The sequence below is a fragment of the Hippocampus guttulatus genome, chromosome 3 (genome assembly GCF_054856545.1).
Source record: "Hippocampus guttulatus isolate MCC_2025c chromosome 3, RoL_Hgut_1.0, whole genome shotgun sequence".
Classification (NCBI taxonomy): Eukaryota; Metazoa; Chordata; class Actinopteri; order Syngnathiformes; family Syngnathidae; genus Hippocampus; species Hippocampus guttulatus.
Window position 1 is genome coordinate 11,266,318 of NC_141263.1, and position 27,210 is coordinate 11,293,527.

Consider the following 27,210-nt stretch of genomic DNA (forward strand, 5'->3'; position numbering starts at 1 on the left):
TTTGATTTAGAACCATTTGTTTTTATTTGATATATTTTGATAGATGCTGGTGAGATGAACTGCGCACACATCACCACCTTCATGTTTCACCGAATCATGCTTCTTTGGTGGTTGCACATGAACTACTGGGTTAGGCATAGTGGGTGTGCCAGAAGTCTGGACGGGCAAAATCGACTATACTTGGAAGTGTGCGAGCCCAGCCTGTTTAAAAAAAAAATAAATTGCCTCGCACCAAACGAAGCCAAAAAAAAACAATGGTTTGTAATTTCAAAAACTTCTCCGGTAAATCAAGGTACCACTTTATTGAAAATGGCCCATAGTGAGCAGCTTTGACGAGCTTGAAAAAGCGCACAAAGCCATATGCTTCATTTCATTTGAAGTCGTGTTTGATTACGGTTAAAACAGTTCACTTACAATCTTCACTAAAATGTCTAATTACATCATGTATTTACCAACTTGCATACAATAATAACAGGCAAGATAAATCTCCCCACCCCCCTTCAAGCGGCGTATTTGTGAAAGTATTCCTATGTTTTTTAATGGGTCAAATTTACATTTATACCATAAACTCATGACGAAAACAAACATTTCTGTCACTGTATGAGACTGGCAAGACGTCATAAAACAAACTAACAGATACAACATTGCTATTTATACAAATGATGAAATCCTCATAACAGAGATCAGTATCTGTCATAACTCATTGGCCGATGACAATGCGAGTAGTTTTCCTGATGTGAGTTTGACTGAGACCCACGATCATAGCCCCCGTACTGGTCTTTGTCTTGCTGATGCCTGTGATGCTCTTCTCTACCAGGGCGGCCCCCCCCCCAGCCGCGACCTCCTTGACGGTCCTGGTACCTGCAGGTAGGCAAAGAAATCAACAACTGATCTTGTTTAAAAACAAAAAAAAATTCTGGTCAGGAATGCAATAACCACAATCTTAAAAAAGAATGTGCTTATCTTTATTACACTTTTTTAAATTAACGGTAAAATGTAAAATTCACAGTTTGTAATGATTATCATATCACATTAATTATTTTTGTCTTTTTACAGTGTTGTTTAGACTTACAAGTTTAACTCCTGCTATGACCATGCTTGGAACTCAAAACAGTTCTATCTCAATCATTTATACACACTGAAATGAATGGAAATGTTATTAATCCGTTCCAACGCCGCCCCAAAAATACTAAACAGCACTCGACTGTATTGTAGTACATGTATTACCATTTTAAGGAATGCAGTTAAGTCCAAGTAATTACAGTCAAACCTCGGTTTTCGAACGTCTCTGTTCTAGACCAGAAAAAACGAGATTTTTACACCTCGGATTACGACCGAAAACCGGTTTTCGACCAAATTGAGCAAACCCGAATATGCCACTCGACTCCTCTCGGCTTCCTTACACGAGAAAGTGACGCTTCCTCGTGTAGCGTTCATTGTGAGCACACGTGTTTGTTGTGATTTACGCAAATCTGACTGTTGTTAATGTTATTTCTGCATCGTGTATTAGCCCCTAATCATGGGCGAATAAAATAGTTTCGGGTTTCGAACAGCCTTCTGGAACGGATTATGGTCGAAAACTGAGGTATGACTGTACTTTGAAAATACATACAACAGTGCTTCAAGTAACATTAAAGTATGCCTGGTAAAGTATCCATAAGATAATACACAAAGTATAGATAAGAGATAAAAATCCAGGATATGAACTGTATACTGCGATGTCATGGACATTTTACACCATATCTACGAAATATATTATTGTTCCCAACACTACCTTCTGTCTCTTGCTTGATAGTTTCCTCCGCCACGACCTCTCCACTCCTCCACGATAGGAGGAGGATCAGCTGGCCTGTTCACATACCGCTGGTACTCTTGATCCTCGGAGGAATATCTTTGAGCGAACATTTCCTCGTAACTTTGTTGTTCTTCCGTGGTTTCACTCATTCTGGAATGAAGGAGATGTAAAATTACCAATACAGTGATAATTACCAATACAGTGGTACCTTGACTGATGAGCTTACTGTAATTTGTTCAGTGACCATGCTTGGAACTCAAAATACTCATTTCTCTAGTCATCGTGACACACTGAAATGAATGGAAATATAAAACGATCATCATCATTGTCTTCTTCTTATCCGAGGTTGGGTTACAAGGGCAGGAACTTAAGCAGGGAAGCCCAGACTTCCTTCTCTCAATCGGGAGGGTGTCCTTGGTCGACCTCGAGGCCTCCTCCCAGTGGGACATACCCGGAACACCTCACCAGGAAGACGTCCAACGGGCATCCTGACATGCTACCGTATTTTTTAAGCAAGCGTAAGTTTTACCATGTCTGCGTCTAAAAATACAATGTGTCTTGTGTATGTGTTAAATACAGAAATAGCACCCGTAACTGATGCTATGCCTTTTAATACGGCGCACCATATTGTCATGAAAATACGGTATATCGATAGGTCACACAACTCTACCTTCTGTCTCCTCCTTGATGGTTGCCTCCTCCGTGACCTCTGCAGTCCTCCGTGATTGGAGGAAGATCAGCCGGCCTGTTCACATACTGCTGGTGCTCTTGGTCCTCAGAGGAAAACATGGGCGTGAACACCTCCTCTGAACTTTTCTGTTTTTTCGTAGTTTCACACATTCTGAAATGAATGAGACTCTGGTTAACAGGTGGAAAATAGCTACTATTACCGGTATATGTATGTTCAGTGACATGCAAAAGTATTTGCCCCATCTAAAATTCTTTTTTTTACTCACTTTAATGCTTCACTACAAGTAACATGTCATTGTCCTACTTGTATGTCAAAGTAGACCTGACGACTAGTGAGTCCATGTAGCAGCACATGTACCTTTAGTTGATTATCAAGGATATCAAATAAATGCTTAACTGGCGTTCTATAAAGATAAACTAAATGCTCCGTTTTTACTCCAAAGAAAATTAAGCACACTAGTGGGGCGACTCACACGGTTGCACAAGTAAAACAAATGAGTGACTTCATTTCAATTGTTTTTTTTTTTTTTGGTTTCTGTATTAAACATTTCGACTCAGTAGCTGGACAAACGTGCCAGACTAGTCGGCACTACTTGGTGCAGAAAGCTACTAGATCGTGACTCATCCCTACAAGTTGGACCTAATATCTGTTCCTAGTTTTAGCACGGTAGTTTACTATACAGTAATGTATTATTGCGTACTAGTCAGCCAAAAGTGGCACGAGTTGTGGGGAGGGGGGGGGGGGGGACTAGTAAGACAGTCGTTATATTGAACCCTTTTCTTTTTCAAAGTGCAGTGAATTGTTTATTTACGTGGTAACCGAAAAAGAGCATAGGCTACTAGTAAATGGATCTTTATGGATATCAAGGACATGGATTTAATCCTGAAAAGGCGTCCCTGTTGTTTACATTTGTTACATTAGGCCTCCTTGGTTATGTGTGGGCACTTATAGAAAGCGTCAACAACTCGCGTGCATAATAATAACAAAACATGACTCGATGCAAGTTGGTATTCACAAAACCTGGAAACAACAAAGCAGGAAGGAACAACGAAGTACATTTTCTGAAAACATACCTGAGCATACCACGAAAATACACAACGAATTCCAACGAACAATAAAGTTCAGTGTGCAAATAGAAAGACGCTGAAATTGTTCCCCCTGGAAACAACGAAACAGATAAAAACGGTTCCGGCCAGGGAGCACTCGCACGTGCATTTGATGGCTGGCGATCACCTGCCACTTCCGAATGAAAATATACATCGTTTACATATACGCGAAAGTTAAAGTTGAATTGGTTATTATTTCCAAAGCAAAATATATTGAAATACACTGAGTGCCCATGGGTGGCACATTTATTCTCGATGGATTTACAATTAAATAGTTAAGTGTTATATTTGTGGAAAGCGACACGAAGCCCTTGGAAACAATGTAAGTGCACGAGAGAATCAAACTGTAATGTGGTCTGCTGTTAAATCTGTAAAGTGTTCAAGATTTGTGTTTTTGACCAACAAACAAATGCCCCTTACTTCCTTGTATCAGATTATTCAGTGGGGGAGTAGTAGCAACATCATACAGTACACTCTGTACATGTCGATTCTTGTGTTTAAAAAATAATTAAAAAAGACAAATAGCACAGCAGTATTAAAGATGTGTGTGTGTGTGTATGTATATATATATATATATATATATAAGGGAATTGAATCATGTTCAATTAAAAAATCATTTCGGGCGTGTTGGAAAAGGGAAAAAAAGTGTGGGCGTGTGAACAGGTATAAACCGCTCCGCGTCGCTGCTGCTGCTGTTAGTTGACGCGCGTGGAACTCGAGCCCACTCACTGTGGAGGGTAGAGGGAGGAGGAGGAACAACAAAGTCAGGCAGGTGAAGGCCAACATTAACTCCACTAATTTAGTCGCCACTTTGAAGAGGACAGCGAGGTGAAAGGTCTAGTTTTATAGTTTTATTTTATTTATTCATTTTTTAAATTTAGACGCTGCCGCGTGTGTGACGAGGGTGAACACAGCAGGCGAAAACTTGGTTGACAGGCGCAGGAGGAGACAGAGCTTGGCGAAACCTCAACCCCACGAAAGAAACAAAGTGTTAGGAGATTTTTTTTCTTTACGCGACAACGGGACTTGTTTGAACGAGAACGTTAACCTCTGAAGATTGTGGACTTTGAGTCACGTTCGCCTCGCGTCACGTTGTAGCGCACAGATCCCTAATATCACCGCGTTACAATGGGGTGAGTACACTGTACTATCCAGACTTTACTGAATGTGACACCTGCTCTCGTTTTGTAGTCCTTCAAAATAAATACCTCCCCTTGATTTCCCCTCTTTCGTGTAAAACGAATGCACCACAGCACGATCGTCTAATAATTCCGCCACTTGGATCTGGGACCCCAAATTAGCGCCTATCAACCTCGTTAAAAGATATGTTGTTCCACTGACACAGAATTGTTGTATGAATTGGCCATAGATTGCGGTAAATCAGTATGTACAAAATGTGCTTTTACGGTCATGGTGTCATCCAGCGCTGCCCACTGGGAGTGCGTGTTGCAATTAAGTGTGGAGGTCGTTGTGGGCACCCACGGTGGTTCACTCGAGACTATTTTTCTCTTATGCGGTCTGTGGACTACCAGTGGTCCATATTGATGCTGGTAGTCTACCACTATCCAATCGAATTGTTACGTAATAAAAGCCATTTACTCTATATTCTTAATGCTATATCCAGGTTAAGGTCCAGATACAACTGCAGAATGCTTTGTCCGAAAACGAAAGACAATTTAATGCACTGGCAGAGTGACCAGGGCACAATAGTGGAATGATCTTATGAGTACTGTAATGCATATTCAACCGCTCGTACCACTACAAGCAGGCAATGAAACTTACTAGTAAACTACTATGCCGTAGTAGTACGACTAGTAAATGTTTGTCCTGCCCTAGTGAACTCCAGCACTCTGCTAGAATCATCAAAATTCCTGCTTGTTTTTTAATTTTCGCCTTACGAGCAGTAACATATGGCTGACCTACACGTATGATAAAGTAGTCTACTCATGCAACAAAATGCAGTAAAGGGGACATTTTTTTTCTTACTAGTAAGACAATTGATCTACTAGTCAAGTCATTGTACTTTTTGTATTAGTATTGAAGACAAAGCACATACTAATACTATATACTAATGTACCTTAAGATGGATAGCAAATATATTTGCAAACCGTTTACTCAGTATGACAACTTTGACATAACTGCAATACACTAACATATTACTAGGGAGGCAAAATTGTAGTTGGCAACTGCATGCTACCAGTACTGCAAATTGCATAAAATTGTATTAGTTAACGTTGACCGCTTCATTAGTAGTCTCTACTCTTTGTGTGCAAACGGCAACTCGTGCACAGCTTTGCCTCACAGGTAACATGTAGTTGTCCGACAAGTACAGTATGTCAAAGTAATCCATCGAGTGTGCAGGGATGTCATACAATTAGTGCAAGAATGCATTACCACGAAGACAGTCGTTCAACGAATGTGCCGAATTGCCTTACTAGTGAGGACAAAGAGCATACTAGTACACAGACTTTAAGATGGCCATCAAGGATATTGAATCAATGCTCAAACTGCTTTCAAAATGCATCTTTTTTACTTATAAATAACAAACAGCTATGCTGCTGCTGCTCCTACTAATAAAATGTGTTTATCTATTTCTCTCTCTCTTGAGAGAGAGAGAGGAATTTATGCTTTAAAAGAGCTGCATAAAAATACTTGTAAAAAATGCAATTTGACAATGTTTCGTTTTTGATCAACACTGTAACAGGAGATTAAATAAATACAATTCAGAAATCAAGCAGATTTTTTCAGAAAAGCTGATGTAGCACCAGAAGGACCCCATCCACAGGTGTTTTTCATTTTCTTTGGCTGTTTTTATGAGGGTGCTACAAAAGGGTATATTGATGCAGTACACGATAAATTAAGGTTTTGTTTTTGCACTTATGAGAGTTACAATTGACAAAATGTTTTACATCAAGCATTGTTCAGTGTTTTATGATGCCTGGCAGTTTAATTCCCTTTCCATTTTTTTTCATTTGGAAAAATCTATTCTAAATCCAAACAAATCGTAAGCCAACTGGCATCCTAGAATGTGTCGATCGATTTGACGTTCCACTGCATGAATGTGGCAATATGTTTATTGTCATGGAATTAGTTTTTGGCATTGGTATACAGCTGCACTGAGAGGTGTTTCTAATGATTTCTCTCAGTGTGAGTGTACCGGTTCAGGCATACATTGAAAAAATGTTGAATTTACTCAGTTTTATTTTGTCAAGTGGATGCACGAAATAAATGTCGTCATAGTGTAGTCTATTTGAAAAAAATGTATCTGGATCCAGATGATTTTGTTTCATGCAACCACTTGACAAAACCGAATTAAACACACCGTTTTTTTTTTCGAGGGTATGCATATGTGCATCTGTTCTTCCTTGAATGTGCAGTGGAGGAAAAAATACAATAATAGTGTGTGTGTGTCAAAGGCCAGCAATTGACAATAATTGTCAGTTACCATAAAAAGAGTGAATTTGGCTCGAGTAATTTAAAGGGAATGCTGCAGTACCCGTTTTCCCTGATCACACTTTTGCTTTTAAAGGTGAGTCCCACAGCTGTGGCTCCCTCTCATTAGGTCTGCGTAGTCACCCAAATGCTTTAAAATGTCGTCCACAGTGTTGTCATTAAACTGGCCCCTGTGGACCTGCAGCCGTGAGCTAGCCTCAACTCATGTCGCCAACATGGTGACGCGGCACTCGCCTGCTTTTAGTCACTGCCAGCATGGAGTCACACTTGACACCTCAATACGTCTGACAAGGCCAAATGGATCTTTCCATTCTTTAGACCCACTAATGGGTCACTTTTACTTGTTCCTTCTTTTTTTGTTGGTTGTCTATGTTTTGCCCCTTTTAGCCCTGGCACATTTGCAACTAAATGGGGTTATAGATTAGCAATAATTTGCTCTTCATGTGAACTTTTGCTACCCTCCTGACCTTGACACATTGGAATTGATTTCATTCCCATGTGTAATTTACAATTGTCACTTTCCAGGGAAAAAAACCCCCACAGTTATTTTAAGACCCCAGGGAGTACCGAGGTGTATGCACTTTAATTATGATAGTGTATCCTTTCTAATACTTCTAAATACATTTCACTTGCTCATATTTATTGGCTTGCGGAAGTGTTTTGGAATAGACCAAAGTTATTCCTTTCTTACTCACAGACGCCAACAGCAATGTGAGACGCATATTGCTATTTAAAGTAAGTCCTGCTGGGAGCTGCGCTAACACTGGTATAGATGATAATCTTCTGGCTGGCTACAGACTGACAACTAAAGGCTTAACATTCATTGATTAGGCTCACATGTGACGAGGCCCCAGGTCTCTCGCTGCCCCGCCAGGAGAGCAGACTACATAAACCTAATCTGAGTGTGCCCTCTCCGTCTGGTCAGTAGGCAGGCCAGGAAGGTGTAGAAGGAAAGTGGCTGCACCAGTTGGTGTTAAAAGAAAGAGGAGCAAATGAAAGAAGACGGGCTGAAGGCGGATTGCAAGTCTCTTTGCCAGATGGTTGAGGCCTGGAAGGCCATCTGCTGCCATGCTGTGCCTCTGTGGAGACTTCTCATGTCCTCTTGCTTGCAGCTCGCTGATGAAGCTGGGATCTGTGACCCACTGCCTCTGTTGACCACTGTGCTTGATGGTTAGAAAAATCAAGCCCACTCTCTTCTTTGATGAGCTGATTAACCCCCTTGAAATTAGAAGAGGAAACTTGTCACAAAAAGAGTTTGGTTGTTGTGGTTTTGGATCCTTCAGTGTAAACGTGTCCTTGTTACACACACACACACACGCACACCCTTCTTGCCATCAAACGATATGTTTGCTCATTCCCTGCCAGCCGTTTTCAAAGTAGAGTTCCCCATGGTATACAGTATAAAGAGCATTTGGACTGAGCTGTCAAGACCCACTGAATATTGTGTTCCATGACAATGTAAATATCGATTATACCAAAAGAAAGAGAAAGGTCTCTTCTTTCACCATAAAAATAAGTTTGTTTCTATGTTTTTCCGTTCTTTAGTCATGAGAAATTTGCAGAAAAAAATGGGCTTCCCCAACAGGTTTGACTAGCTGCCATCCTCCATGGATTTAAATCTCGTTTCAAAACCCATTCTGTTTTGTTTTGTGATTTTTGTTGCATTTTTGTAAACTGTTTTTATGACCTCCATTAGGTTTTTTTTGTTTTTTTTGGCGCTATCTACCGCAGTATGGCTCGCTGGTCAACTGTCTTGTTTTTAAATATATGGTTAAAGCAAGTAAATAAATCAGATGGGATTGTTGTCAATTAAATGAAGATCAGATCACATTTTATGATTCATTTATGCAGAAATTCAGACCATTCAAAAGGCTTTGCATACATGACTATTGATGACTTTCAGGAATTAGTTCATTTATCTTCCACTCTAACATATTTTGGAGGGATTGTGCATGTATTATGCATATCCGCATACTGTATAATCAAGAGAAAATTGGTTAGCACCAGCAATAAGTAGAGAATAACTGCTTGTAACTCTGCGTTCTGACTCACTCACTCCCCTTTTCCATCAACGTGTGACTCACATCTGTACATGCAAATGATTTGAATTTGCCAGAACTGTATTCTAAGTAAGTTCGGCTTGTATCATCATTTCTGATGTGCTCCCAGGTAGAGTTTAGCTTTGGTCTGACTTTTACTGTGCAACCATGAATGATGTAGCCTCATCCACCAGTTGGTTCACTAGAACGTGTCCAAGGCACGTTACATAGAGCAGCACGGCCAAACCACCACCTCACTCACCTTTGTTTTCTGCTGGGAGCATTCAAATGACATAAAAGCTACTCCCTAATGACGTATTGCAGGCTCATTCACATCAATGTGTATTTGAGGTTCTTGCCTCCAAGCACGTGTACGGTATATTCATCCCATGTTGACGTTGCTAATATCATCGCTTGACTGACCCATTTTAAATGTGCCGCTGGTATCATCATCATCGTGGTCTCTTGCGGCAGTAATGTGAATAGTACTGCATTATTACTCATATGAGAAGCAACCCGCAAAGCCCAATGGGCTTAGTAGACACTCAAAAGAGCAATTAAAAGAAACGACATCTTAACACCTATTTTCCTACTCGGTGTATGTGTGGCACATTTCTGTTTCTGTTGATTGATAGTGTAGCAAAATGTTTGACCCGAGCCAGTGGATCGCAACTCAAGTTTATGGTGTCTCTTTAATCAAATTCAGTTAGTATATTTGAGCCTGTTTCAGTTAGTATATTTGAGCTTGTTGAGAATCCATCCTGAAGATGACCATACAAAGTCTACTGCATCGCTTTGCAATACTCTATATTCACCAAATATAAAACAGCGAATTTGCACCAAACATATGCGTTATTTGACAAGAGCATCGCCGTGGCTCTCCTGCTGTCGCCCGATGGTATTTCCACTGAGGCAGCCAGTTATACTGTAGTTTGCACAACTTTGGCCAAATAGGCCAAACTGTCCTCAATCAAAGTCAGATTTGGTAGGCCCCAGTTCACGTAGTGAGAAAAAGCGCCATTGAACACGAATGGCTATTCACTGTCGCTATCATTTTTTAAATGACACTGATACTTCCCCTTTCATCCTGTTAAAACCAATCAAGCTGATGCTCTTTATCTCAGAAAAGCAGATCACTGGAGTCAACCAATGGTTGTGAGCGCATCCATGTGTTCAGCATTGACCTTTTACTCCTCCTTGCCTGCCACTGTGAGCGGGCTCCCGACATTACCACCGCGAAGGTCAGCGCATGTGTGCATGCGTGTATAGGCAAAGCAGTGATCTGTAGAACGGGTTTCGTTGTTTTAAACCAGATGAGGAAGGAGATTAGGTTTAAACGGGGACTGTGCATTCATTAGGCTTTGATTTCTGTTAGAACGATAATCCCGGTGGAAGTAAAAGATTTATTAGCTGATGAATTTCTGTCCCTGTCTGTCTGCAATTTTTTTTTTGAACCGGCAGGACTACCGAAATGCATGTCCTCTTGAGTGAATGCTTCTGCCAAACATCACCAGGACCTCTCATTTGAGTAGAGCTTGAGACTCTAGTCCATTGATTGATTTGAGAAGGTGAAGGAAGGCAAGAATGTTCAGAAATGTGAAATCACTTCTCACCCAAAACAAGCATGCAGGAAGAGCAGACAGCAAAACACAACAGTTTCAGTTCAAACCGTGATCAGCTGCTGTTGGAAATCCAGCTCTTTTGGGTCTTAGTCTCAGGCAGTAAAATGTGTCTGTTCAGGTGTAATGTGTGTTAGCATTAAGCTTGAGGGAAAACAATGAGAACATAAATACCTGTACCTAAATAAGTTCATACGGTCGATAATGTCATCAGTGAATTTGGTCTTGTTCAAAACTCAATGTGATTTTTTTTTCTTTTTTAATTGTTAACCAACTAAACAGTCTTAGACATATGTGGGAACAGAGAAAAGTAGTGCTCAAATGAAGCTGTTAAATAGTCACCCTGGTAATGAATTTGCATCCTGAAATAGTCCTGCAGTACACGTTCTGCATATTTGTTTGAATACAATAATGCTTTGTGGGATTCTCTTGTTAATGTTGTTTCTTTCCATGTCACCCACCACCCCTAGCCCCAAACCGCCGAATGTGTCCCACAGCTCCTCATATCGTTTTCTACTACTTCGCAAGAATATGCAAATTTCTGCACATTTTGCCACTTTTTGAAGTGGGCAAAGCAAAAAATGACACCCTACTAGCCAGCATCTGAGTCATGTACAGGTGAGGAGGCAAGATGATTCAGTGTCTGGTAGAGACTGCAAAATTTGTTGGAATGGCGACATGAGCGGCTTTAATGTTTTATCTTTTGTCTTTTTTAAAATACTTCTCCGTCTTGCTGTCAATCCGGTTAAACTGACAGCCATCACTTCATGGCTAGCCATGTCTTATTTATTTATCTATTTTTATAAATACGCAACTTCCAGCGGCATTTAAACAGCCTCTCCCAAGCTCTAAAAATATTGTTCAGATTCATGATTTCAAACTGTCACTGTTGTATTATGTTTCAAAAAAAGAAGACAAATTATTGATGTTGCACTTTCCAAAAAAAGAAAAGCTTTCAGCTTTTTAAAATCTACCAAACGTTGATTTTAATACCAAGTTAGGTACGGAACTATGATTTTGAGTGTAAATTTACGCGACTAGCATGTATACACTACATTTTATTGTTTCATCATTGGAATCTCTTGGGCAGTGTTTCCCAACAAGTACGGGTAACCCAATATAACTATTTCCAAACTACAGCCCGGGGGCCCATTTGCGGCCCACAGTCCAATTTGTAGTGGTCCACGGCATATAACTAAAAATATCTTTTGACATTGCTCCTAAAGCTATTTAAAAAAAAAAAAGGGGTAGAGTGAGACTACAGTGGGCAGCATTGGAACTGCAGCTGCCAAAAAAGTGGTAGGACGTGAGTAATTGATATGACTACAAATAGAATTTTTGAGATAAACAAAGACACAAATATATTTTGAGCTAAAATAGGAACAGAATTTTTCTTTATTAACAAAGTGGAGAGCAAAGATAATTCAGTTTCAAAAACAAGTCAAACATTTTCTTTGCAAAAATATATTCTACTCTAAACATTGATTAATGTTGCACTTGTAGAATTTGAATTAAGCAGCAAAGTCCAGTCATTTTTATCCATCTCGGGGTGGCCATTTTGCCACTTGACGTGCTAATAGCTTTTGAGTTGGCAAGAGGATTTTTGGTGGTGTTACATTATCACTCGCCTGCCTACGTCTCTCTGGAATCATGCTGTTGGAGCCTGCAGGTATCATGTGTGGTGTCATGATGCTGTATAACTCTATCTGGCGAACTTTTTAAAGGGTAGCCTCTCAATAAGTACATATTTTTCTTAGAAGTTACTGCTCTCATGGTGCTCACAGTTGTCCCTGTTCTCTGTCCCAACCCCCCAGGGAGCAGCCAATCTACACCACCAGGGCCCATGTCTTCCAAATTGATCCAAACACGAAGAAGAACTGGGTCCCTGCCAGCAAACAGGCCGTCACAGTCTCCTATTTTTATGACAGCACACGCAACAGCTACCGCATCATCAGCGTGGATGGATCAAAGGTATGAGTGTGCTTGGAAACGGCGATGAACACATGGTGAAAATAAATTACTGTAAAGAGACGAGAGAAGATTTTGCGTCGACTGATATTGATAAATATCTAGATATGGAAACCTAGCTGCCGGGGTGCAAGTTGGCATCAGCATTATATTCATGCTTCTGGATCACAAGCAATTGTTGTTGGTTAGTTATCATACCACACTTCATCAAAATGTGCTCATAGCTTTTTGAGATCCGTACATGTTATGAAAATGAGCCAAACTTTTCTAGTTAAGGTAATCTCTTTTGAGACAAATTGAAACCAAAACTTTCTAATAAGTAATTAGCCAACGTTTTGTTGTCCTCATTTGCTGTCGGAGGGCAGAGTGTGCTCTGCTCATAATTTTTGAAGACAGCTGTTTACTCTTGGGCTACATTTTTGGGGCACTCTGAGTAACCAAAGGGCACATTTGAACAATGTTTTGAGTTTCCAAACAGACTGAGTGAAGCAGCGCGCTTGGAGCGTCTTTCTGAATGAACCCACGATGAGAAAACAGGGGTTTTGGGAGCGACGAGCTCTAGGGCACCTTTGGAAATATTCTCTAAGCACGCACTGCTCCCTTTCGACCATTCAGAAACTCAGAGCATTGAATTGTGCCCGTCGGTCATTCGGAGTGCGGGCGAGCACTCGAGGCGGTCCAACTGGGGGCACGACACACCAGTGGGTCAGGCAGTACAGATGGAAACAGTTCAAGCACGAGCTGCTGATTGATTTAGATTAGAACATAGGCTCCGTTTGGAAAGTAGTGAGAGTAGCGTGCGCTTTGCCTCACCGAACACCCCCACACACGTACACACGCACACACGCAGTGAGTAGTGCAGGGGTGTCAGAGTGAATTTCCATACTCGACCCTAATGTCTATTTTTTTGTCAAACAAATTTCCCCTAAAAAAAATAAAATAAAAATTCTTGACTGTTCTGACTTTAAATGAAGAAAAATCGCAAGAAAACACAAACAATAGGTGGAGGTAAAACTGCAATAGATTGAATTATGGTCACAAATGAAAATCTGCAATAGAGTGAATCGACAATAACCGAACCGCAAAGTAGCGAGGGATCACTGTATAGCAGGAAGTATCATCTTATCTATGTGGATAAGAATGATAAATATAGCTCGGGGCTCTCAGTTCTTATTTCCATCCAGAAGGCTAATGGCTTTGCGATAAAAGCTGAAGCTAAATGCTATCCTGTATATGACTGTTTATAATTTTGCTTAAAATTTGTATTAGACTCCCATGTTTGGTTTACTGTTCGGGTTTCCATTTCAACACAGAACAGTAGCAACTGTCTGTCACAGAAATTTAAAATCGGCTTCTTTAAAGAGCTCCTCAAATAACGTCTTACATGGCAAGTCTGACTTAAAAATGCTTACCCGTACTGTAATTGATGGCAGACAGTCAATATTGGTATTGGGGGTAATAATAGACACCATTTAAATTGTACAAATATTTATATTCACAACACCACCGTTCCTCATCTTGGTGAACGTGTAGATTATGTTTCCATGGCGATAAGAGACTCCTCTCCTTGTGAAAAGATGAGATATTGTCATGCGATCATTTTTAGCCCTTTGATTACTTGTGAGTGATTGTGGAGACGCAGTCAGAGCGCAGTTGTTTGGATTTTGCTCCACTGTTTCGTTACAAGGTCTGCGGAGCTGACTGGTGGAATAACTAACCCAACAGCTGGAAATGTTATCGTATGTACAATTTTTGCACAAGGATTGTATCGTTGCAAAGTTACTCGTTGTATAATCTCAAGATAGGATTTTCACACCATTCTTCGGTGAAAATCTCTTAAACATGAATGCGAGTTATTTGTGTATTTTTGCAAAGCAATGTTTTGTCAAGTGACTCCCACTGCTTGAAGCCAGCGAGGCAACACTCATCAGGTTATGTCATCACGCGGTACTGACAGGAGATAGCTGGCGACTCCCAGACCACACTGGCTTATTTTTATCTTGCAGGCGCTTAAGAAAAGTCTTCATTTGTATACCGAAAAAGAACACACAGCTGCATTTATTTCTGATGGCATTCATCTATACTTTTATTTTCTCGTCAATACTTCCCCAAGGTCAGACATCCTTTCTCCGCTCTCCCACTTATGCTTCCTCTTTTGTCATCGCCCTAACATTGCAATCTTGTCTGTAAAACCATTTACGATGCCATATCTTTCTCACTCACGGGTTACAGTGGATTACATTTTTTATTTTATTTTTCTTTGGGTAGGGGACAAAATGCATATTTTGCTATATATGTAGTGGCGCAATACACCAAGTTTTGTCATTCTTTCAGTTCAGGTCAGGTCAGTGGAAGCGCAGTGTGTCTTCTCAAAGCACTTTTTAAAGTATTGAGAAATTTGTGGGGAAAAACCCTCTAATTTGCATACTCCTTATGAACAAACCATGTCTGACCAGGACAATCGTTTTTGCTGCTGTATGCACTAACTGTGACAAACTGTCAGCATATATTGGTTCACTGAGAGAACCAGACAGCTCACCGATGATGACAGAGCGAGCAGAAATTCATTCCAAGCACTTCTGACTTCTTTTTGCCCAGATGTGTGCTGCTCATATAAGATCATCACAGTATTACACAATTTACTTTTGGTACCCAATTTATTCATACATTGACACCTTCCAGGGATAAAGATGCTAGCATGAAGAGTCCTTTGAATAGGAGTAAATTCTAATATAATTTAATTTCTTTCAACTTTATGATCCCATATTGAATTTACTGCAATGCAATTGGCTGGTGAGCAGTCCAGGTCAGGGCCGGGGAAAGGCTGCAGGTCACCAGTGACCCAAATGAGAGTAAGCAGCATAGAAATTGGGTGGATGGATTGTGAGGAATTTATATAGCATATTATTATTCCTAGCTTTTCTAGCTCTAGATTCAAAATGACTGCCCAATTGTGTGATGATTTATATTTTGAAAGAAAAAACGTGCACCCAATTTTGACCATTGTGACATTGATTTTTTTGGCGGCGGGGCTTGTTTGTTTCCCTACCCATATCAAGTGCAAGTGAAAACTATTGGCTCCATTATTAACTACCGGTATTTAATAAAGCAGACAATCATGGGGAAAAAACCCCAACAAATATCTTATTGATTCCAAATTATATTATGAAGACCTAATCCATCAAAAAGCAAATCTGAACCTGCTTGGTTGTCACTGGAAAGTGAAACTATCAATGGCTCATACTGGTTTATCAATAATGTACTGTAGATGTGCAACGATTCTTTTAACTGCTCAATCAAAGATGATGAAAATTGATAGAAAATACAAATGACTCAGCAAATCCATCTATAGCACTGGCATCAACCAAACTAATAGAAGAAATCACCAACTCAATGGACAAGAAAACAATTGTGAATGGGACCCTCATTGATTAAAAAAAGCATTTGATCCAATAAATCATAAAATATTGATAACTAAACTAGAACAATACGGGATTTGAGGGCTAGTTTTGAATTTGGTGAGAAGCTATTTGGAGAGTATGCAACAGTTTGGGTTCATGGATTGGTATAAGTCACAATGCCTGGACATTGGGTGTGGCATCCCACAGGGGTTAGTAATGGGACCAGTGTTTTTTAATATGTATGTTCATGGCATTTATAATGTCTCAAAATCTCTGAAATGCATCCTCTTTGCAGATGACACACACATTCTGTTTTTTGGGGAAAGCTTGCAGCAACTACAGTCCTCGCTTAACTGTCGAGAAGAGTAAATTTACAAAGTGGTTTGATGGAAATAAGTCAGTCTGCACTCATTCTGAGCTATTTTGGCATTGTGTGGTAATTGTCGTCCGTGGTCGTCTTCTCATTTACAATATGACTTCATGTGATTATGTGAACTCCGACCATACATAATCAGACATGGAACACGTTCCCATAGAGGCTAGTCAAGCAGGCTCGTAGTTTGAAATGCACCCTCAAGTTACTGGCCAGCAGCACTTTAATTTGTACTTCCTGTGTTGCATTTGATACAGGACTGGCTGTCCACCCCCACAGCTGCTCATGTCACTCCACTCCCCCTCCCTCTGTCACGCTCTCCCACTTGCCTACTCGCTTGATTGCAGTCTTGCATGCACATTCATACCACCTACAGCACCCTTAATGGGTATTATGATGATACAGTAAGTGGAAACAAGCAATGCGCACACATTTTTCTGTATAATGAAATTATGGTTTCTACTGTTATCTTCAGCTTCATAAGAATCGAACTGTGCTGAAAGCATCCTCAAATTCTCAATTTCATGAAAGCGGAGGGAACGATTGCTACTATTAGATACTTTAACATATCCTTGAGGAAAGCCCGTGTAATGCTTCTTGAGATAGAGAGATATATTTGGGGGGGGGGGGGGGTTGTTTTTTTGCGGGGGGCTGCAGACTGCAATCCGATTCACACGATTTGCCACACCTGTGGACAGTATTGTGCAATGCCAGGCTCAAGGGTACCTTGGCAGCAATTCAACAATATGGATGTATGGATGGATATCACGAAATGCTTCCTTGATTCAAAATAAAATGGCATTTCCCTCTTGCTCTACTTGGGAAACAATAATAGGCAATTGTTGAGTTTCAGTTGACTTTGTGATGAACTTGGCTGCATGCTTATATAATTCACATGATGTGTCAGAAGTACTGTACAGATATCATGGAGTTATTTCTTTTGTACTGTTCCACCCATTTTATCATTGCTTTTATTGTTTTTTTAAACTTGCCTATGGTAGGGCTTAACCATCCACATCTTCGTGTTAAGATAAAATTTGGGGCATCTAAATTGGTGAGGGTTGTCGTTTTTATCTTGCAGCAGCCCAGTTTTCCACGATAAATGAACATTAAAGTTTTATATCACAGACTGAAACAAATGTGAAAATTTCACTCAGCTCTTTGGGAAGAAGTGCTGTTCAGGAAACTCTCTTTTGAGAAAATGAGGTCTTTTTTTTTTTAATGAGATGAACCTTTTTAGAATGCTGCTTGAATTCTCAGTTACAACAAAAGTCTTGAGGCTTTTCTTTCTAGTTTTTTTTTTTGGGTCCATGTATTTGCAGCCGTTGGAAATTGACATTTCGCGTTGTTGAAAAGGACACACATCTGTCAGATTTGAATTCTCTAGCGCTGTGTCCACAGCCAGGTTGCTATGAAACAAGGACTCCCCATTAATTTAGCCCTCTTCAGTTGTTCCTAATCGTTGGGATAAGTGGATCTTTATAGTCAGGCAAATTTGGCTTCACGTGAATGCTTTAAAGTGACTGCTTTTGTCAACATGCATTGGGCAGTACAATTTACTCAAGCCTGGTCAGGCTGAGTTTCAAGTATGAGATCTACTATAGTGCTTTATGCCCTGGTTTACTGCATCCCTGCAATAGTTGATAGTCTTGTAGCAAGCAGACAATGTCATTGGACAATTTAAAGGTTTGTGCGTTAGCAGTTCTAATGGGTAGCAGTCTTTTGTAGGTCAAATACTGTAATGAGTTGGTGAATTGGCACATTTAGGAATAATGTTTCATTAAAGGTTTTTTTTTTTGTAACTTGCATCTTTATTATTTTTACAACATATAGGACCATACAAGTCTGGACATTTGAATACAGAGGGTTTCGTGTATTTCCACCTGTGGTTCGTTTCTACATCAACATCCATTTATAACTGTGAAGGTCATTTAACAGAGGAAACAACTAAATAACCTGCAAACATATGTGACAGAAGAAAAACAAATAAAAAAATAAATTGTGATCAACAGTGACAGGTGTCCCTTAGTTTGGATTTATATTCGTAATCTTCCTGTGATTTGTGGTGTCATTCTTTCATTCATTTATTTTTATATTCCTCCCATTTTTCCCATCTCGTTTTAAACTTCCCTACTTGGACCCTCAATATGTATGTGAATCTTTCCAGCTCAAATATTTCTCCCACTATTCCCAGCCAGATTCTTTGTTGGTGGGTCAGTTTTAAACCATGTTCTTGTTATGGCTTTCTTGCTGGCAGCCAGCAACACTTTTATCAAGTACTCATCTCTCATTAGTACACTTTCTTGATTTATATTGCCTAGATCAGAGGTGTCAAACTTACGGCCCGCGGGCCGGAACCGGCCCGCAAGGAGGTTTGATCAGGCCCGCAGGATCATTTAAAAGTGAAAAAATGCATAAAAGACACGGAATGAATATTTTTAATGAGGTGCAATTCATGAAATATCCGCTAGGGGGACCCACTGTTTTGATCAGAGAAAAAGACAACCTTGTTTTGATCAGAGAAGAAGACAACACCAGCCTCAGTCTGTCACTGAGACAGACCCAACACAGCAGACGCTATCAAGGATATGTGAATACTTTATTCTTTACACATATTATAGCACTCTCCTTAGTTTGTAAGGTGTAGGCAGGGATTACATTTAGAATTTATATGCTTGTGTAAATGGTTTAAAAATTCCTTTCTTTATAAATCTCGTTTAATCTTAAAAGTGCATTACTATATTTTTCAATACCAATTACTTGTTAAGGTTTGGTGCCTTTGTACAGTCAATGGGATCAGCTGCAATGCATATATGTGAATGATAAAAGTAAATTGCATATTTGTCTAAGGAAATCTAAGGTCCTTCATGTAATGTTTTGTAAAAAATATATTCATTAAATTTCAACATTTTCCTAGTATTCTTGTGCTTCTTTAGACCAAAACAAAGGATATACATATTATTTTGGTTATTTACAGCAGAGTATGGTGTCATTTTTAATGGTCCGGCCCACTTGACATCTACCGAGGCCATATGCGGCCCACAATGTGAAATGAGTTTGACACCCCTGGCCTAGATACATCACTAAGCCAGTCTTTGGTATTTCATAGCCAATTATCTTCTTCAGTTGTCTCCAAATTTCTTCCCAATAACCTTTCAACTTTGACATTTCCAAAATATGTGTGCATGATCTACAGATCTTTCCTGTCCACATAACCGCCAGCACTCATTCTGCCCTCATTAAAGGAGGTTTGACACAAACTCAAGGCAAATGTTAAGTAAAAGGGCAGCTAAGGCGACATCACCTCATTTGGTTTTCAGTGTCCACTGCAGAAAAGACTGGCGAGCCAAAGTTGGGACATATTTACAGTATGTCATCGTTTGACACAGATTCCTGTGCTATTTACGTTTGGTGCTCATGGAACAAGCAAATGAAACAGAAATACATGATTTGAATGTAACAAGTAATTGAAATGGGGAATAACATGACAACAGAGGAAAATGATCTTGAACCTCTGAGATCGGATGGATGAATGGACAAACTTTCCAGGTTTCTCTTGTGATAGAGTTCCACCCCCCCCCCCAAATAGTACTGTGAATGAGGCCAAATATATTAAGAAAATAAGAGAGTCAAACTTAATTAAATTGTGTTGCATTGTATTAAAGCTATTATATTTGATCCTTTTCAAGAGGACCATGCTAAATAAAAATCATTACTCACAAAAAGATAAGATATGATGCTTTCAAGTTAAATTTGAGGATGAACCGAGAATGCTCTGCAATCTTTAACAGGTGAACTTGAATTGATATGGCCTGGAGGGCCACTGTCCTGCCTGTTTTCCAGCTCTCCCGGCTGCAGCACACCTGATTCAGATGATCAGCTCATCAGCCAGCTCTGAAGCAGTATTACAACGTTCCTGATTATTTGAATCAGGCGTGTTGCTCTTGGGAGAGCTGGAAAAAAAGGCAGGACAGCGGTCCTTGAGGACTGACTTTGGACACCCCTGCTCTAAACTTTTGAATGCCCGTGTCCCAACTGTTCAGTGTTTTATGTTGCTGTTCTATCACCAGGAACTGAACAGAAAAATTCACGCTTGGTGTTTGATCTATGAATAGACCAATACATTTCCTGGTTCAATTGCAGTCCTCTTCCTCATGCTGTTGACATTTTGACATCATGAGACCAAGACCTTGTCTAATAATTGATCAGCTGTGTCTGTGTGCGTGCGTGCGCGTGTGTGTGTGTGGTCGGTCTGTTTTTTGTGTGTACACATTGTCATTACTCGGCAGGTAGGTGAGCACGCTGGAGGTTTTATCTGTTGGCAAATTGTAAGTTGAGCTATTGAAACTCATTAGACTAATCGCGTCCTCACCAGGCGTTTCACGTGTCTTGTTTTCCTCAGGTTATCATCAACAGCACCATCACACCCAACATGATGTTCACAAAGACGTCACAGAAGTTTGGCCAGTGGGCAGACAGCAGGGCCAACACTGTGTTCGGTTTGGGCTTCAGCTCAGAGCAGCAGCTTGCTAAGGTAACGGTGTTCACAATTACACACAGTTGGTCAATGAATGAATGTACCGGTACCTTAAAATCATTGCAATAAAAGGGTCCCCATTTCCACCAAGCATTGACGTCTAGTTCTCCTCTGTATGGTTTGTAAAAGGTGATCTGCCAGATTATCTACCAAAGGGTGTGTAGGCGAGATGGCAATGGTGTATTAATTATGTAGAAAGTGTGACATCATACCAGCATAACACAATAGAACCCGTTAATGTATTCACCAAAAAGGAGAGAGGTGTCAAAATAAACAATGGTGGATATCCCGCATTTCAGACTTTAGCTGGCATACGGTTGTTTATTATGACAGGAAAGATGAGCTTTGTTTTTACTTTCTATATTCATCCCAAAAGACAGTTTTGTTTTTTGCTAATAAATGAACTGTAGAATGTCTAGCATCACCCATCAGGTACCGTTTTGCTGCTTTTGCTCCACCCCTTGGGTCTGATTGATTTGGTACCCTTCACAACTTGGGGAACCGAAATGCAAAAATTGCCAACGGCACTGCAGTGCTTGGTTAAGACGAGGCTTAAAGTGTCCATCTTCATCACCATGTGTTGCCAAGAGCTCATTCCTATCATTTTCAGTTTGCAGAGAAGTTCCAGGAAGTCAAAGAGGCAGCCAAAATGGCAAGAGACAAATCTCAGGAGAAGGCGGAGGTGCTGGGCAATCACACCCAGGTAACGCATCACTCTGCAGCCTGAAATTCTGGATTTGAACAAGTCTACTGCAAGCACATACAACCATTACTGGAAGAGAAGCACAGCTGTATGCAAAATCAACATTCTGTTCGAATCAATTGTCACAGCGCTACAGTACGTTCTTGACCCTCATGCGATGGTGATGTTGAAAAGTCATGGTAAATACCATGAAAAAATATTTTCTCTAGTTTACCCCTAACACATGATTTTAGCACATTTAAATATAGAACACAATCAAACTTAATAAAACACACTTTTTAAAGTATATTCTCTCACTCACGCAGTTCTCCAAAAAAGGCACCAAGCATACTTGCTTTAAGCTCTTTCTTTCACTTTCTACCTTTTATTAAACAGTCAACCACAAAATACAAAATGAATACACTCAAAAGTAGCCGCACTAGGCCATAACAGTCAAAATCAGACTATCCAGTCATGTCCCTCACTCAGCCATGCCCCTGAAAGGCACACATTAGATTAGACACTGCTGTTGTCGTACTTTCGGCTTGTCCTAATGTATAATAATAGACGCTTTGTTCATTGGCATTCTCTTTTATTATGTTATGTCCAGTTTTATTTTTCTTTCGTGAAAATGCGAAACATTTTGAATGTCATTTCAAGTAAACTGAGTTATGAGCTTGGTCAAGAAAGCAATTGCTCTTAAATCAAGGTATTACTGTATCAGCGGCATATTTGGACAAAGTAATAGTTGACGTGTCATGATTGTTTATGGCGTTTTGCCAAAGGAGTGTCCAATTTCACAGTACGTGCAGGGCTTTTTGACAGGCCATCAAGCGTGAGAAAGCTGCAGGTAGCCCACTCATGGGTTTTTTTTCTCCCCCTCTCCCTCCCTTGTTTCTTTCTGACTTTCGGGTTGAGTGAACGCTGGCGCGTTTTGGCTGCCGCTGCTCAACCCGTATTGTTTTGTGTTTTTTGTTATTGTAAAGTGTCCTTGGGTGTCTTGAAAGGCGCTTATAAATAAAATCTATTATTATTATTATTATCATGTAAAAGGGCCTGAAACATGAAATGTCCCCGCTCCACCCACCAGGAGTCTGGACGTGAAACGCCATCAACAAACCAGGCTTCCAGCATGAATGGCACCGACGATGAGAAGATTTTTCACGTGGGACCAGAGGCTGTCCTGCTGAAGAATGAGAATGATCTCCTCAAGAATGTTGTAGAACAGAGGTAGTGGCTTCCTTTCGAGTTTTTGATTTACACTTTCAAGGCATTTTCATTTTCTATTTGAAGATTAAGCAGCAGCATGTACTGTATTGAGCTTACTTCCATAGACACGAGCCTCGGCAGGACCTCTACAGTCCACATACATGACCTGACCATTGAGTGTAGTTTGAAGATATGATCCATCCTTTGGCCATTAGTTATTTATTTACTTATTTTTACTTTCGAACAGAAACTAGAGATAGGAGTGTGAAAAATTCTTCTTCTTCAAAAAATGAAGATTCAAGCTGTTAATTGCCCCTCCCAGTTCGGACTGTGCGATGATGGAAAAAATAACAATAATAATCACAAATGTTTGATTTCATTTCAGTGGCCAAAGATGCACTTAGGCACAAATTGCACTTCCATTATATCCCAAGGCACCACTCTGTTTGACATCATGAAATAATTTCACTGCATTCGAAATAGCTCCCTTACAGGGACCTCCTGATTTTAATAATTACCGAGATGGCAGTTGTGGATCACTCGTACTGTTCCATCTAATGTTTGGAGTTTCACACTGTTCTGAAAAATGGTCTCTCTTTTTTATTGCTGCTGGGATTATCTCACATGCCCATAAATTATCTGAATTACTCTGATGGCTGAGACTGCTCCACGCGCCCATTTACTTCATTAATCCTAATACTCAACGCAGTAAATTATAATTGCATAAAACAGCAGATGTTGTTCCAGATGGGCTGCATATGACCCCAAAACATTGTGGTCAACTATGATGTTGTTGTTTTTTTGGCTGCATTTATTTTAGTTAGATTCTCTCTCTTTCGATATAGATCTCGAACAGCCCTAATATATATACTGTATATATATATATATATATATGCTACTCACAAGAAGTTAGGGAAGTTGGGCTTCCTGGTGAAATTTTAGGACCGTTTTAAAACGCACTGATCTTTACAGGTGATTTTAACATGTATAGCACCCGTGTCATTTTTTTCTGGGGGGGGGGGTCCATTTTTTGGGGGGGGGGGGGGGGTCCAGCTTGATACACCTTTGGGACATCTCTTTGTCACATCTCAACATCTCCCGACAGTACCATGCACATTTAAGCAAGAAGTCTTCATTCGAATGGTTTTGTTTGATTCTGCGTCACCCCAGCGGGCACATAGACCAGGCCTTTCAACAATCACCTGTCTAAATGTTCCTTCTTTTCATAACGCTCCTCTTGGAACCGTCTCATGTCTGACAGCAACACCAACGCCAAGAAGTGGGAAACCGAGCTGCAGACGTTAAGAGAGAATAATGCCCGGCTGGTGGACGCGCTGCAGGAGTCCTCGGCTAATGTAGAGAGCTGGAAGAAACAGCTCAGTGCCTGCAAGGAGGAGAGTGACACGCTCAGGCAGAAGGTAATGTAGTTTTGTGAATGCCTAAAAGAAATCTGCACAAATGCATTAAACCTTTTTTTTTTTTTTGTGCTTAGCTTGACATGAAAAAAACATAACAAGTCCTCTTTATTTATTTGTGCGGTGATCGTTTTTCCAGCCCCCAAGGGGCAATTCACATTACACTCTGCTGTATTATAGTTTATATATTTGGTTGCATGCTGCACACAAACAAGCCAAGCACACATGTACACATGTTGGCCTACAAGGAGAGAGGTCAGGATTAGCTCAGAGTGAGGACCCCTATACGTGAATCAGACTGCAGGCTGTCCATCCACCAAGTTGTAGCAGTGGGAGTCGAACCATGACCCTCCGGCACTATACTGCCATCTCTGCTTGCTCAGTTGTAGCTTACTGTAAAACTGATATACAAGACAAATAAAGTTAACCATTTTATCTTGGTTCAGTGCTAACATGAAATGGGAAAGGTCATAGATGGGCTAATGGCAATTAGCCTCGATGCTACAGTAATGATAAACTTTCAAACAACTGCTACTTTAACACATGGTTTTAAAGTTCTTCACGTTTCTCCTGATGCGTCCCTCGCTTGTGTGAGTTTAGATTGCGGATCTGGAGGTTCAGTGTCATGAGGTCGCTCAGGAGAAGCAAAGAAATGTGCAACTGAGCGTGCGTGTGCAGGAGCTGGAGGCCGAGCTGCACGACAGAAAGCAGGTGAAATCTTCATTTGAATTTTGCTGTTGTTCACTTTGGAGGCGTGGGGGGGGGGGGGCTCTTATGTTGTAATGTGTTGATGTTTAGTAAAAGAAGGCACCGTTTTTGCAGATTTTAAAGGGCCTGATATCGGCCCATTTGGGCCCATTTAGCATGAACGACATTGTATTGTGCTCCAAAGCAGCAAAGTGTCTGCTCTGCATATTCTTATTGTGCTGTTATTTCTAATGAGAAAGAGCTCTGCAAGGACACGGTGTTTTGACCTTTGCTTATGGCCTTCTTTAATTCAACTTCCAGTGATCACAGAGTCTTGCGCGCACTTGTCTTTGTTTTACCAACAGTGGCGCAGTGCAAAAACAAAAAGGTTAACTTTTAATGTTTGTTGCAAAAAAACAAAACAAAAAAAACCTTCAAATTGCAATGAAAATGTCTTTTTGTTCATAAATTTCCGCAATGTGGGACAAATAAAGGATATCTTGTTTTAGCTTATAAAACGCTAATAAAGCCCCCCCCCCCCCTCCCCCCTGAGCTTTGAGCCAATAATTGCCCAATAAATTTCCCGGTTAATTTTGAAGCAGTATTTCATCAGTCCTCTTCATAATGCTGTTCAACTGGTGACATCATGAGACCAAAAATATGCCCATGCTCTCAGAGGGAAGTGGCCCTGAGCTTCGAGCGGTATCAGCAGGTTGCAAATGAGATACAGCAAGACTGGGAGAGTCATCAAGAGGCTTAGAAGTGGACATCCTTGGATTTTCATGGCTCAAACACCTGTTGTGAATTTCCTTCAGCTCTTTGTTAGACAAGAGCAAGTTGTGCAACGAGTAATAAAACAACGAACAGTTGGACACGTGCATTGACAAGTATAGGTCAAATTGATTTCACCTGTAAAGCTATACACTATTTTACCTTGAAATTCCATTCAAAAGGCTAACCATCTGAGTAGCGTATATTGGAGCTAATTTAAAATATTATGATCAAAGGATCGTTGACCAGTGAGAGTCTGCAGTTTTTCCATTAATTAATCTTCAGCACTGACCCAATGGCCTGCAAATCACGGTAAGGTAGCAGATGGCCCACAGAGGCTCATCTGCCCAGTGACTCATTTCTCCTAGAAACACGCACGCACGCACGCACACAAACGCACTTTCTCCCGGGGTGGTGGGCACATTCTGGCCAGTCACGAAGTACAAGAAGCAAACTGCTGCAGGTGATAGCAAACGTTGGCTTCTCATTATTATGATGAAATGTTTATCACAAAGCAGAGAGGCGAAAAAGGTTTCAGGGCAAAAACTGAAAAACAAACTTGCAAGTACATGGAGAGCACTCTGAACTGATACTTTTATGTTTCATCGTTACTTTTACTCGACATTCACGGAACATTTTGGTTTTTGCTCCCTTAAAAGCTACGATTTTTTTCTATGTACAAGAAGGCCTATTTCTCTAAAATCTCTGCATCTGTGTTCGTGAGCGCTTCTCTTTTGCCGGTATAATTCATCCACATCACAGTTGTGGCATGTCAAATTGCTGATTCGACAACATGATTATTGCACAGGTGTGCCTTGGGCTGCCCACAATAAAATGCCTGTACCTCATGTTATAACTCGTGAATGCTCTTTATCGAGCAATCTTCATTAGGATTCTCCATTTGTTATGCGCTAAACTTGTCAAACCCCCCTCTGCCCCCCCCCCCTCCCCACAACCAAGGAGCTGGAAAATTTGAGGAAGCAAGCGGAGATAATCCCCCAACTCATGGCGGAGTGTGAGAGCATCACTTCTAAACTGCAGGTAAAGAACACACATCAGTGGTGGGTTGTCACGATTTACGTGTGTATGTGTGACGGCAGCTTAGTCCGTTTTTGTGGCTGGCACACGACTAACGTCACACAGTGAGGCCGACAAGTGCATTCTATTCATCTCTCAGGCTGAAGGCTGGTGATTCAAACATTCCTCTCACACACACACACATGCGCACAAATTGCTGGCTGTATCTATTAATAAGGGACCATTTCCAGCTCAAAGGTGTGTGGGTTACCACCCTTTTACATGCTACTTTCTTCCAGATTGGATCAGAAAGAAAATAAACTGGTTGTGTTGTCACTGGCTGTAAAATGGTGCTCTTTTTGAGGTTATTTCCATGTGTGTTGATGTCTTGTCTTTGGCGTCGGCTGCTTTCAGCAAGCCCCACCTAGTCCCTCACGTTTGTCATTT

General features: G+C 40.6%; 2 protein-coding genes across 4 annotated transcripts in view; one reads left to right on the top strand and one right to left on the bottom strand.

The window, feature by feature from the left end:
* On the bottom strand, window positions 1–3,696 carry LOC147207478 (uncharacterized). Its single transcript, XM_086106733.1, has 4 exons — window positions 3,560–3,696; window positions 2,466–2,636; window positions 1,775–1,945; window positions 1–861 (listed from the first exon to the last, which is right to left on the bottom strand). The coding sequence occupies exons 1-4, from the start codon at window positions 3,565–3,567 to the stop codon at window positions 684–686; spliced, it is 528 nt and encodes a 175-aa protein (XP_085962859.1). The 5' UTR covers window positions 3,568–3,696; the 3' UTR covers window positions 1–683.
* The window catches only part of homer2 (homer scaffold protein 2), a 27,411-nt gene continuing 3,877 nt past the window's right edge, over window positions 3,677–27,210 (top strand). Inside the window, exons 1-8 of one of the 3 annotated variants that reach the window (XM_086106732.1) lie at window positions 3,677–3,914; window positions 12,518–12,674; window positions 20,848–20,979; window positions 21,593–21,685; window positions 22,755–22,894; window positions 24,135–24,291; window positions 24,889–24,999; window positions 26,707–26,787. In XM_086106732.1, coding sequence (XP_085962858.1) covers window positions 3,913–3,914; window positions 12,518–12,674; window positions 20,848–20,979; window positions 21,593–21,685; window positions 22,755–22,894; window positions 24,135–24,291; window positions 24,889–24,999; window positions 26,707–26,787 — 873 coding nt within the window. In that variant the 5' untranslated portion in view covers window positions 3,677–3,912. Of the gene's footprint in view, window positions 3,915–4,304; window positions 4,726–11,298; window positions 11,322–12,517; window positions 12,675–20,847; window positions 20,980–21,592; window positions 21,686–22,754; window positions 22,895–24,134; window positions 24,292–24,888; window positions 25,000–26,706; window positions 26,788–27,210 lie in introns of those variants that run through there. The other 2 variants (XM_086106730.1, XM_086106729.1) reach the window with 2 other exon arrangements.

Excerpts from the sequence above, each read along its gene's own strand:
- LOC147207478 (XM_086106733.1), bottom strand. Across the intron at positions 1,946-2,465 it reads CATCAAGGAGGAGACAGAAG|AATGAGTGAAACCACGGAAG; the intron begins GTAGAGTTGTGT and ends CCTTCATTCCAG. Across the intron at positions 862-1,774 it reads TATCAAGCAAGAGACAGAAG|GTACCAGGACCGTCAAGGAG; the intron begins GTAGTGTTGGGA and ends GCCTACCTGCAG.